General features: G+C 42.1%; 2 protein-coding genes across 4 annotated transcripts; one reads left to right on the forward strand and one right to left on the reverse strand.

Annotated features, from left to right (window-relative positions):
* Positions 1-4,154: 4,154 nt before the first annotated feature.
* On the forward strand, positions 4,155-5,870 carry llph (LLP homolog, long-term synaptic facilitation factor). 2 transcript variants are annotated; one of them, XM_028955601.1, is made up of 3 exons: positions 4,155-4,247; positions 4,827-5,049; positions 5,398-5,870. In XM_028955601.1, the coding sequence occupies exons 2-3, from the start codon at positions 4,836-4,838 to the stop codon at positions 5,565-5,567; spliced, it is 384 nt and encodes a 127-aa protein (XP_028811434.1). In that variant the 5' UTR covers positions 4,155-4,247; positions 4,827-4,835; the 3' UTR covers positions 5,568-5,870. The 2 variants fall into 2 exon arrangements, with proteins under 2 accessions (XP_028811434.1, XP_028811435.1); XM_028955602.1 differs by having other exon boundaries at positions 4,247-4,385.
* A 78-nt stretch (positions 5,871-5,948) lies between these two features.
* On the reverse strand, positions 5,949-12,985 carry hcls1 (hematopoietic cell-specific Lyn substrate 1). Of its 2 annotated transcripts, XM_028955600.1 has the most exons (15): positions 12,874-12,985; positions 12,431-12,517; positions 12,254-12,327; positions 10,709-10,838; positions 10,509-10,619; positions 10,349-10,403; positions 10,148-10,258; positions 9,875-9,985; positions 9,735-9,790; positions 9,585-9,654; positions 9,078-9,223; positions 7,472-7,588; positions 7,245-7,377; positions 6,525-6,608; positions 5,949-6,425 (listed from the first exon to the last, which is right to left on the reverse strand). In XM_028955600.1, exons 2-15 carry the CDS (start codon positions 12,515-12,517, stop codon positions 6,289-6,291), a joined length of 1,422 nt encoding a protein of 473 aa, XP_028811433.1. In that variant the 5' UTR covers positions 12,874-12,985; the 3' UTR covers positions 5,949-6,288. The 2 variants fall into 2 exon arrangements, with proteins under 2 accessions (XP_028811433.1, XP_028811432.1); XM_028955599.1 differs by having other exon boundaries at positions 9,875-10,258.
* Positions 12,986-13,007: the final 22 nt, after the last annotated feature.

Here is a 13,007-nt window from a genome sequence, read left to right on the forward strand (position 1 = left end):
TTTTAGTACTGTGTGGTAGATTTGCCACATATTATTGCCCCAGACCAGTCTTCTGACACACACCCTTTCTCGTGACACAATTTTATCAAATTAATTTTTTTAATTTTTAGTATAATTTAAAGTATATTCTGGATAAGTGTATTATAATGACATGTGTCTGTAATCCCAAAATTAATGACTTAATGACTGTGATTTAATTCAAATTAAAATGGTGGGTTGGTTGGTAAGAAGGAGACTTGCCATGTTGTCTACCCGGACCAATGTCTTGGCCACTCCAACATCCACATCTCTGGAAATGCAGTGACGTCTTTCATTACATTTGACTTTGCACAACAGCATTGTAGGTTCAGGGTGAGTCAGGATTTCAGAGGCAGTGCAGCTCTCTCTCTGCTTTCTGTCGCTGTCCCATCCAACCCCAGTATAAACACCACCTACCACCACCTACACCGCTTACAAAACCCAGCCACCAGATATACACCACCAGCTACCATGTCAAAAAAATGACAAACGATGAGGAGGTGGAGAGAGAAGAGGACCAGGGCACACTGAATAGGGTTTGATGGAAAAATACTACTCCACCAGTCATTTGCAAGAAGGTATTGTTTGCTGATGCCTTCGGTCTCAATGTGGTGTCTACTGTGGAGTTTTATAATCTGGACAACAGAGGACAAGTCGAAGATCTGATCTTCTGCCCTGATGGAATACTATATCCATTCACATCACTTTTAAACTCTGAAAACCTACTGAGCAAGGTGTTGATAAATGGTGTCTGATAAATGCTGTAAATGTGTTGGAGTTTGGAGCGGCAGTATATGTGCGCGCCACCCTGGATTCAAATTCAAAATTTATTTGTCACATACATAGTCATACACGGTATGATATGCAGTGAAATGCTATAAGGATTGCTGAATGCAAGCACATAGAGTTCTCTCTGCATGATGAAATGTCCAAGGGGACCTTCTGGGCAAAAAAGAAGAACTTTAGTAATGTGCAGTTATGTCAAAGAGATGGAAAAGTTGCCGCGCCCTGCACCCATTCTCCCGGGATGAGCTCCGGCAGCCCTGAGTAACAGGACTAAGGGATTAAATAAAAAGAGTAAGTTTTTCATGATGTAAATGGTCTTCTGGTTCATAGGCGAGTATCTTACCAACTAGGCTACTACCCCCCTTTTATATATGCAACATATATGCAAATATATATTTAAAATAAATAATGCAAGCTGGAAAAATCCTGAGCTTAATGAAAACATTGATTCAGACACAATGCATTCAAGGTATACAACCCAGTGGAGTCCACAGTGTTTCTTCCACAAAACAGGATTTCTCAGTTAACAAAGACATGCCTAATTGAAATGGTCCTTGGAGAATTACAACTTTCATCTTTATGTTGAAAATATTGGAAATGTTGTTGTAGGCAATAATGAATATATTGTTTACACTGAGTGAACCCATCTATTTCCCATTCATGGATTAAGTCTAGTTCGAAACTAATGTCCAACACCCAATGAATGAAAAATGAATAAAAAAACTAAATACAATCCACATACTCACATACAAGCTTCCTCTAAATGTGATGCTTCATAATAATTCTTCAAGATTTTTCCCCTTACAGCGCAGTGGTAGCCTAGCAGGTAAGGAAGCGGACCCGTAATCAGAAGGTTGCTGGTTCAAATCCTCGAATCGCCAAGCCATCACTGAGGTGCCACTGAGCAAAGCACCGTCCCCACACACTGCTCCCCGGGGGGCCTGTCTTTGCTGCCCACTGCTCACCAAGGGTGATGGTTAAAAGCAGAGGACACATTTTGTTGTGTCACCGTGTGCTGTGTTTCACTATGACAATCACTTCACTTTGACTAATATACAGTGAGGCTTTCCTACAGGTGTGGCACTAATTTTGTGCAATTCTATTTTGTATTTAACCTCTGCGGGACATTTCAGAGGACCCAGTGGTGGATACATGTTCTTCACACAGTGACCATATGAAACAATTGAATGCTTGCATTAGGGCCCTGCAGTCTCTTGGTTGCCAAGACAACCACACACTTCCCTGTTACAGTCCCTCAGGAGCTTCAACAGGTTCAGACTGGGAGGAGGGTTGAAGGGAGAACCGACCAGGTGACCTTGGCATTGGATCTGGACGATGAAATCTCATTAGTGCAGGACCACCACGGCAGAATGCACACCCGGTCCTAAGCTTACTGAACAAAAGCATGTAAACCTCAGAGCACTTCCTACAAAAAAATACAAAGGTAGTGATGCCAGAATACTGAATACTTCACCAACAGTGTATCCAATAATTAATACTTTAACCATGCATGTCGACCAATGTATTCAGAATACATTTTTGAAAGCACGTGGAAAAAAGCTGTGCTGTGTCATTTTTTGTTTTTAATAATACATTTTATTTTTAGGTGCCTTTCTGACACCCGAGGACACCGTAAAATCCAACAATACAACATGCAGCAAACTATAATAAAAGACAAGATTATAAGGCATAATAAAACAAGCTTAAAAAGCAACAGATGGGTTTTGAGTGCTGATTTAAAGTACCAGAGTGAATTGATATTTCTGAGCTCAGGTCACCCAGGCACTGTTCCAGAGCCTGGGTGCAGAGCGGCTAAAAAGTGGTAAGACAGGCCAATGAGACATTTAAATGAACAGAAGAGGATGATCTGAGGGTACGAGAGGGAGTTGCAACATGGAGGTCAGGCAGATATGGAGGGGAAAGGCCGTGGATGGCTTTCAACTCTAACATAATAATTTTGAATTCTTCATTTTGAAGACTTAATTAGGAGCCAGTGAACTTGCTACAAAAGGGGAGATTTATGATGATACAAGGAGTTCTATTAATAATGTGGGCGGCTGAATTCTAAACCTCTATACAATACAATAATAACAATTTTACTACATTTTGTTTATTTTTTTCCCAATATAGATTTGTATTACTTTAGTTTTACCTACTCAAATTTTAACGTTTCAAGTAAGAAAATAAGAAAAAGGATTGCAATGGGTTACAGCAAATTATTAACTATTTGAACTGAAATTAAATGCATTTGACATTTAATTTGACATCAAACGAAAAAACAAACTTGTGATCAAAAAACTTGTGTTACGAGATCCCATCCTTTGAATGGATGATATCACACTGAAGACAATCATAAGCTCTTTAAATAGAAACAAAGGGATCTAAAGTAAACATTCCTAAATCATATATAGTAATCTAATACTGACCAGCATGTTATATATTGTATACATGGAGGGCGATTTGGGGTTTTATTTGTCATTTGAAAGAGTTGTTGAGTGTGTCTTCTGCAGATGGCGTCTAATTCCATGTGTGCGCACCCATCTTTCATTGTGTCTCTTTTGAGCTGCTTATGAGTGGGCTTGTGTATGAGGGCGAGATGGAGTGTGTTTGTGTGTGCATGCTGTTTGCATCCTGCCGTGCCTGAGTGCGATGTCCTGGGATCTAATTACTCCTCACAAAGACTCTTTGCCCACTGTAATAGAGCCTTAATTGGAGAAGTCAAAACACAGCACACTTCTTCCCAGGGCACTGAGGACTCAGCTGGTTGCCAAGGGCAATGACACCAGGACAGGCTGGCAGATGTAGTTTTTCCCCCCTTTCCTTTTTTCCTCAATTAACAAGAACACTGACAGTTCCCTAAGGAAGGTCAGTGTCCGTGTCTCTCCTTTCCTGTACTGAGCATCACCTAGAAACTTTTTGTAAGGGATTGGACAGGACCTGCACTTTGAGCATTCTCTGTGCCGAGATGCACTGCTAAATGCATCCATGCATCTGTGGCATCAGTGACGTTGCACCATGCAGCCTCCTCCTCGGAGAGCAGTACAGCGTGGCAATTTACCAAGACCTGGCATTGGATGGAAATGGAAGAACCCCTGTGTAAAGGCAAAGTGCAACTATGACACCAGGCCAGGCGCAAGGTCTTCACTCACCAAAGGGACACCACGTCATAACCCGGTTATTTTGTGCTTTCTATCATGACCAAAGTTACATTTGTGTGAGGTGAGCGTCCGTTTAATAGAAATGTAAAAATACGAGTCGAAACAATGTAGTTATGTCCGGAAGTTATGCTATGGTCGTTGTAATTGAACCTCGACACGTTGTGTTCTGTTACCATCTACTGGTAGGTTCTGGCAGTACAGCTTTGCGGCAGCAGAAAGTGTCGCAAATATCCGGCGGAATCCGGCGCTGCTGAAAACACAAACACGTGTGTGGAGCTCGAACGGGTAACGACGACGGCGTTTCTCTTCGGTTTAATAAGTTTAAAATAAAAACGTACAGTCGGAGTTACAGTCGAATTTTGCGCGCCGTGTAGCGTCGTGTACGAATGAAACCGGCGAATTCATCAGAGGTCTAGGCTCCGCGTAAGAGCGATTATCGAGCCAGTTTGATAAGCAGCGAGGCCTTTTCATTCCGAATTTTCAACCATTAGGCGCTGAACGGTTTGGTTTGTTAATCACATATTTGTCATATGTAGTTTAGCACAATGTGAAACCCCTTCCAGGCGTTGTTTATGTTGTAAGGGAATATCTACATACACGTAGACAACTTGATCAGCAACAATTAGTCTGGAGTTCCAGTGGAATGCTGTGTTTGTTAACCCAAGTCTGTCACTGTAAAAGCTGTACTGATTATTGAAACCCTTTCCAGTGACCTTAATACAACTGAAAATACGTTGCTCTTATCAAAGAGGCTATAAAACAATGTCAATGGACATTTATGATTTTTCTATTTAAAAAAAAAAAAAACTAAACTTGAGTAGTGTACATATTGTGGCAGACTCTTATTTTCTCTTGTTGGTATAGATCATCATCATGGCAAAAAGCTTACGAAGCAAACGGAAGCGGAAGATGCGTGCTGAAAAAAGGAAGAAGAATGCACCCAGAGAACTGGCCAGACTGAAGAGCATCCTGGGACAGGAAGGGAAAGGGGAGATCACCATGGATGATATATCTGAAGTCGCCAATGTTGTGCCAGCCGAGCAGCTGAATGAGAAGACTGCTGATATTGATATGGAGGGAGGTGGAGGTGAGAAGGTGGTTGATGTTCAAGTCAGAAGTGACTAGGTTGACTATGGATAGCCTTCCAAGTCCTACAGCTCCTCAATGTTTTTTTCTAGATGTGTTATTTAGTAAATCTTGATGTTGGACAGAACTTGCAACCTCTCTATATCCTCACTATAACCCTACTTTTATGGGTTGGTAAGACCATTAATTTAGGCTTGAAGATGAGTAGTTAAAACAGGGTTTGGTCAGTTGATTATTTGCATACAGTATTGTTGGTACTCTTGTCTTCACACATTATAAGATGAGTGTTCTCATTAATCATAATGGTTCCTTTTTTTTTCTTTTTTTTTTTTTAACTCATCCTGTCCAGATAACATGGGAAAGATGGAAACAGTCTCCAAGAGCCACAAGAAAAATATGTTGAACCAGCATGGACAGTACCCAAAATGGATGAACCATCGACAGATTAAAAAAATGAAGATCAAAAACAACCCAAAGAAAGCCAGGAAAACTAAGTCACAGAAGAATCTGGCCTGGTAGTCTGGCCAGCCATTTGAACTGTGGACTGGAGATCCTGCTAAAAGTGGAGCTGGGAATATACAATGTCCTGTTTAAATTCATTACAGACTTTATTTTGCCTCTCTCAGATGAGACAGTGTAATGATTGCATGAAATTCAGATTTTAGCTGAGCAGCAGTGAAAAGATTTCATTACAATATTTTGATCCATTATGTAATAATACTACTGCAGATCACCTCTAGTCCAATTCTTTTACACAGATTGTTAATCAGTGTGGCTTTCTGGTGTCAGTGACATTAAATATTAATGGTTTTGAGGATGTCAGACAGGGTTTCACATTGATTTTTGCCCTCCAGACGCCAATTTTACGCACATGGATATAAGAGCAGTGGCCACCAACACTCACATCTGGGGAACTGGTTTTATCTGTGTTTTTATGTACAAAGAGTACTTCATGAGTCATTAATTATAAAATATTTTTCCAATGCACAAAGAATGTTAACTGCTGGTTATGGACTAGAGAATTAATATAGAATTCTAGATAGAAGTCCAGGTTGTTTTTTGAGATGAACGGGAAGTATACTGTAATGTAGGCTTACTATAAAAAGGCATGAGCAGCTATTAATTCTATTGCTTTGTGAACTGCCTGAGTAAATCAGCTGACGTGTCGGCTCCATCAGCAGGTATTAACTGAATGAATGTTGTACTGTAGTTTCATCAAAGAGATGAAAATAGCATGGCTTCACTGCTTTAACTGAACAAAGGTGGCCGGGAAGAGGCCGGTGCGCCCATGACACGTCCCTTTCCACCACCCCTCGTCCACCATCTCGATGTCTGTGATGACGTCATCTGGGGAAAATGATATCTCGTCGTCAGCTTCTGCAAGGAGAAAACAAGCGGCGACGTGGCTTAATTACTGCAAGGCAGCGCCACCTAAAGGGAAAATTTATGCACTGATGCAGCCAGAGAAATACTCACCTCCCTGATAGTCATAGAGGGCAACCGCTGTAGATCCACACGACATGTCTACATAGTCAGCTGCCGCGTCGTCATTATCAATCACTGTGGTATGCACAAGAGTTACACGTTTTTAAACCAGAAACAGACCGCTAGTGTAGGTTTGTTACACTTTAATGCCATTTAAATTAATCAATTGGGCGTTACCAAGTGTGAGGCTTGTTTGCTAGTGTCAAATTGATCTTTTACGACGTTCTGACGAGCGTGGGTTTACATCATCCAGAAATTATGAACTGGCTTGTGTGCGTGGTCAATCATCAGGCCCCTCCCATTTCAAATTCACTCGCTGTCAGGGTCGCGACGACAGGAGCCCACTGAGACACACTCAGGTGAGAGCCCATCGCAGGGCGCACACACTATTCACTCACATACATTCAGAGTCCTCGATTCGCTTGGTGTGCATGCCTTTGGACAGCGGGAGGAAACCCGTGGCAACACAGAGAGAGCATGCAAACTCCACACACACAAAACCGTGATTTGAACTCATTTACAACATTTGTCAGACGCCCTTATCCAATCAGTAGTTAGAGGGACAGTCCCCCTGGAGACACTCTGGGTTAAGTGTCTTGCTCAGAGACACAATTGTAGTTTGAGTGGGGTTTGAACCTGTGAATATTGTGTTACCCTATTATAGTTGAAGTAGGTGCCCTTTCATTGTGAAATTAAACAAGATGGTATTACCTGGGTTGCAGCCGATATCCTCATATTCATTATCATCTTCCTTTTCCAGACCCGGTTCAAGCTGCTCTAACAGATCATCACTGCGAGGGGGCAGACCTGGAGGTTCTTCATATTCCACCTCCTGCTCATACACCTGACAAAATTTCAAAGGTTCATTCACACCGGCAGAACAGTAGAACAGTGCTGCTGTTTTGAAAGATTTATACATGTTTTCTCATGTTTGTCACCTGTGCCATGGGTTCAGGTTCATCATGGGGAGTCTCAGGCAAGGGCCTGGGGATCTTAGGGGGAATCCTGGGCTCAGGAATGGGAAGGGGTTGCTCTTCCTTTCCCTCCTGACTTTCCTGCTCCAACAGTCCACAGAGTATTAATTGGAACTGGTGTATATGTATCAGACATTTGCTTGAAAACATCTGATTATATATATAAACCAAGAGTTCAATTCATATTAGCAAAATAAACAATTATTAATTTATTGGTAAAATGTATGTAATATCAAATTACCACAAAACTTACAGTGACAAGAAGAAGTATGTCAACATGCTTTTCTACATTTATTTGTCATAAAATGTGACAAAAAATTATGGTGTTTCATGTCTTTGTTTGCTAGTGGAAAAAATATGTGAACCCTTAAGTCAATGATCTCAAAAATGCTAACTGGCGTCAGTTGGAGGCTTGTTAAAAAACGTTTTTGGAGGTGTGGACCAGACCTACTTTGACGGATAAAATCCAGTCAAACTTTTAGCGTTTGCTCCACACAAGAAGAATATGCCTATGTGAGCCATGCCTCGTTAAAAATAGCCTTCAGAGGATCTGCAATCTCTGTCTTCATGAGTGTACAGTACGTACAACACTGAACAAGCATGGAAGGAAGGAAGTCGCTGCTCACTAAAAAGAACAGGGCTGCATGCCTGCGCACTCACACTCCACAGCGGTTTTGGCAAAATGATTTGTGGACTGAGGATTGTGGTCTAGGATTGATAAAAATGTCACATATCAACATAAAAACATCATCCCCACCGTGAAGTTTGGTGGAGGAGCATCGTTTTCTGCATCAGGGCCTTTCCAGCTTGTAATAATTGAGGGGAAGATGAATTCCCAAGAAATTCCCCAAAACCTGCAGGATAGTGTGTCTGTACAGGATGGGCCATTTATATGGATACACCTTAATAAAATGGGAATGGTTGAACACATAGAACACATTTTATAAGTGGTCAGAAACTTGTAAATAACTCATGAAAGAATAAAGTTACGTTAAAACCAAGCACCATTGTTTTTCTTGTGAAATTACCAATACATTTATTCTGTCACATGACCCTCTTCCTATTGAAAAAAACAAAAGTTGGATCCAATATGGCCGACTTCAAAAAGGCCACTATGGTCACCACCCATCTTGAAAAGTTTGCCCCCTCACATATACTAATGTGCCACAAACAGGACGTTAATATCACCAACCATTCCCATTTTATTAAGGTGTATCCATGTAAATGTCCCACCCTGTATATCAGCTGAAAGTCGGGTGATGCTATTGGACAATGACCCAAAACATCGAGGCAATTCCAAAATGTCTTCATAAAAACAAAATCTGCTCAGTCACAGCCAAGACCTCAACCTATTAGAGATGCTATGGAATGACTTGAAGAGAGACATGAACATGAGAGGTCCAGAGCTGAAGCAGTTCTGCCAGGAAGAATGGGCTAAGATTCCTCCTGATGACATTTTCCGACAAATTAATGGAGAACACCATGAAATTCTGAAAGGCTTCACGTACTTCTTGCCACTGTATAGATATGAATGCAGGTATGTGCATGATGCTTGGATAAACTTCTCCACCTGTCTACGCCTGGCTTCCTCCTGTTCTCTCTTCTCTCTGGCCTGTCTCCTGGCTCGCTCCTCCTCTGCCCGCTTACGGTTCTCCTCATCCGATGACCGGGCCATGTTCTCAAAACGGGCCTTCAGATTTCCAGCCCCGGCACTGGCTGTTGAACATTCACAAATGCCCTGTGTCATTTGGAGGTGCTAATGGGCAAGTCAAACATGAAAAAAAAACTATGAAGGCCTTCGTTGTCTTTTAAATCCCTCACAGGACAAAGTGTGGAGAATTTACACCATCCAGGTCACTCAGGTCCTCTGACTCTGTCCCCCTAATTACTTCTAGGTTGCAGACAGTGAAATATGGGGAGTCCCTGCCTTTGAAATAGCCTGTCAGAGGACCTGCTGGTATCAAAATGCATCTTCTGACACACTTTTCACACCGTATTTGATTCATTTATTTTAAATGTATGTATTTGCACTTTTGCATATACACTTTTCAGAATTAAATTGATCACGTGCACTTACAAGCCTCTACTGGTTTAGTCTTCTCATAGGCAGAAGCTGGTGACTCTATGTCAGAGAAGGTGGCAGCACTCTAAAAAGATGACAGCTGTCAGTCATTTCAGAGGTTTTTGAGTTAAAATGGTGAATTAAATGAAGGTATTGGATTAATACCTTATCCATGCGATCTGCTTCCACTCCATACCGCCCTCCAAATCCTTTGGCATAATCTGACCATGAGAGGGTCGGTCTGATGTTATTTTTTTTGTACAACAAAAAAAACAACTAACATGTTTCTGGAACAAAGAAAGTACCTTTTTGTGACTGGTGTTTCTCTGTCTGTCCCACGTAGTCATAACCCAGTGCCGCTTTGTCCACTTTCTCCTTCTCAACGCCATATTTACCTCCAAAACCCTTAGAGTAGTCTGAAGAAGGTTTAAATCTGTAAGTATTTAATTTTTGAATGCTGAACAAACATAAATCCTCTTTATCATGCCGGTACATGTACAAACCGTGCATTTTTTTATCTTTATTGTGTTTTGAAGAGCTGAAAAGCGACTTTGCACTGAAACATGTGAATTTTTCACCTTTCTGAGACTGGTGCTTCTCCGTCTGTCCTTTGTAGTCATAACCCAGTGCGGCCTTGTCCACCTTCTCTTTCTCGACACCATATTTGCCCCCAAAGCCCTTAGAATAATCTAAGTCATGGAAATGTCAGAGAACGTTGAAACTGTAGTGACACAAAAGATTGAGTGCTTGAGTGCAGCAGATTTAAGATGAAGCGATACCTTTCTGAGAAGCGTGCGCCTTCACATCAGCCTTGTAATCGAAGCCCACTGCTGACTACGAGCCAAAAGGACAGACATATTATTACAGTACGTATGGGCAAAAGGGCAAAATATGCTTGTTTCTTTATGTAAGGTCGATGGTTTCAGAAAAGCTGCTCACCTTGTCCAGACGGTCATTCTGCACCCCAAATTTCCCTCCGAAACCTTGAGCTGCATCAGTCTGAGAAGAATGCTGTTCCACTTCTGCCACATAACTGTGCCCCACTGCCCCCTGGGAAATTACATACGTTACATACATACTTACACACACATACTGTGTGTGTGTGTGTGTGTGTGTGTGTATTGGTGTATATATGTCACCTTGTCCATACGGTCTGTTTCAACTCCAAATTTCCCCCCGTAGCCATATGAAGCCTTTGGGCCTTGCTGTAATTCCTTCTTCTTCACCACTTCGTGTTCATGAGACACCTTTTGTCGGAGCTCAGCAACACTTAAAAAAAAAACAATAAATCAAATAAATAAATCAATACATTGAGGTTGTGTATGTTTGCTTTTGAAATGTCATTGGACTCCAGGTTTTATTCGTAATAAAAGCCGTTTATTTGCACACGGTCTGTGTTTGTCACTCACTGCTGACACATGAAGGGTGAATGTACATCTAAAAACCTCAGGGACAACAGAACCCAAGTGGTCCACATGGTCTTAATACCGAACCCCCACAGAGAAATCAAGACATGACCTGTGCTACAAGAATACGAGTGTCTAAGCCAGAGTAGCTTTCAGTCATAATCAGTGTTGCCAGATACAAAAAGTTGAAGTATGGTAACAGGAAGCTTAAAATTATGGTATTTTGAGAAAAACTTGTACACACTCAATTACCATTCTGACATTGCTCAGAAAATCTGCGTCAATGACACATATAATCATAGACTGTGCATATTATAGTGTATAATGCCACTTAAAGTTGAAGTTGATCTTTATTGTATTTTTTATATATATATATGTGTGTGTGTGTTAGACAGAACATAGTGAAACGAAATAACGTTTCTCCGGAACCTGTTGCTTCTTGTAACATGTGAACAATTAGACAAAGTTCCACACTGACAAAGTTACAAGGTGCACGTGTGCGACAGAGACAAACAGGGAACGCAGGTGGTGCAAGAAAAATAACATTTAACCATAAAACACGTAGACAACAATGAGACAGTCAGCGCTAAACAGGTGAAAAGAATAATAAATGTGCAAAGTGCAATAGTACAAATATTGCTGTGCTAAACGGAATGGTGCAATACTAGATAATATTTGTCAATATAACAGGGGTGGTAAGTGTGTGTGTAGGTGTGTATGTGTTCAGGTGTCTGATGGCTTGTGGGATGAAGCTGTTGCAGAGTCTGGCAGTGAGGGCCCGGCTGCTTCGGAACCTTTTTTCCGGATGGTAGAAGAATGAAGTGTGCATGTGAGGGGCGTATAGGGTCCTTCACAATGCTGGTGGCTTTTACCTACAGAACGCATTCGGCAAGGCAACTGAAGCACTGCATTATGGGATCTGTAGTTTGTGTTGTTATCTGCGCTTCTTATCGCCGGGCCATTATGATAGATCTATATGAACTGATCTCGCTATCAGGGATGAAAACAGAGATCTGTACCCTGTCAGGCTAATGAAATAACTTGATAAAATCGTCGCACATTGTGGAAATTTTGGAATCATTGATCGTACGGACACCACAATTATCATGCGCCTGGCAACACCGGTCGTAATAACTCTTCCTTATTTGGCCATGCACAGTGCAGATACAGATATTTACTTCCCTTTCCTGTTTCACTGCCTCTCGCCACCCTCAACTCTGAAAGTGCCACCTTCAGCAGCACAGTTAACGTGGTGTGGGGGAGAACACGCGTGGGAACCTGATGTGCTCTTTTCGGCCCGAGCCCTCGATGGTCTTGGCGCCCCAGCGCTGCTCCTGTTCCGACACGTCGTTCTGAAACACAGCGGGGGAGAATAAAATAAAGAAAGAAAGAAAGAAAGAAGAAAACAAGCCTTTTCGTGGCACGTTTTTAAAAATCAGCGGCCGAGAAGCCCACCTCGAAGTCCGGATCCGTCTCCCAGTCGTCTCCCTGCGATCCCGCTTCCACGGAACTCACATCGTGCCCCACCACTGACTTCCACATCTGTATTCGCAGAGTAAGTTACTGTAGTAAACCTGTAGTAACACCGCGGCGGCGCCTCGAGATTCCACAGAAAGTTCGGTTTTTCTTTTTTTCAGACAATAAAGCGAATGAATCTAAACAGAAAGAGGTTTTTTGTTTTCACTTTTAAAATACAGCAGCGCTTAACGAATGGGACACTTCATGGGGGCAAACAAAACGGCCCACGGAGGAATCGAGAAACAACGCAACGCAAGTTTCGGGTTAATTGACGTTCCGTGGAACAAGTGCACTTCCCGGACGCGCACTTTGCAGCGTCTGTTCGGAAGGCGGCGGCCGCGAATAATCCTCGTTTTCGGGGTTCCGTGAGAGTCACCTACCTTCCTGCCGGCTTAATTTCAGCCGATTCGGCAGCAACAGCGCGAGTTGCGACTCGCGGAAATTCCTGAACTTCGGGGAGGAGGAACAACAAAAAATCCGCCCAGATCGCGCATGTACCGCTATACGTAAAAAA

Source organism: Denticeps clupeoides, chromosome 15 (genome assembly GCF_900700375.1).
Source record: "Denticeps clupeoides chromosome 15, fDenClu1.1, whole genome shotgun sequence".
Lineage (NCBI taxonomy): Eukaryota > Metazoa > Chordata > Actinopteri > Clupeiformes > Denticipitidae > Denticeps > Denticeps clupeoides.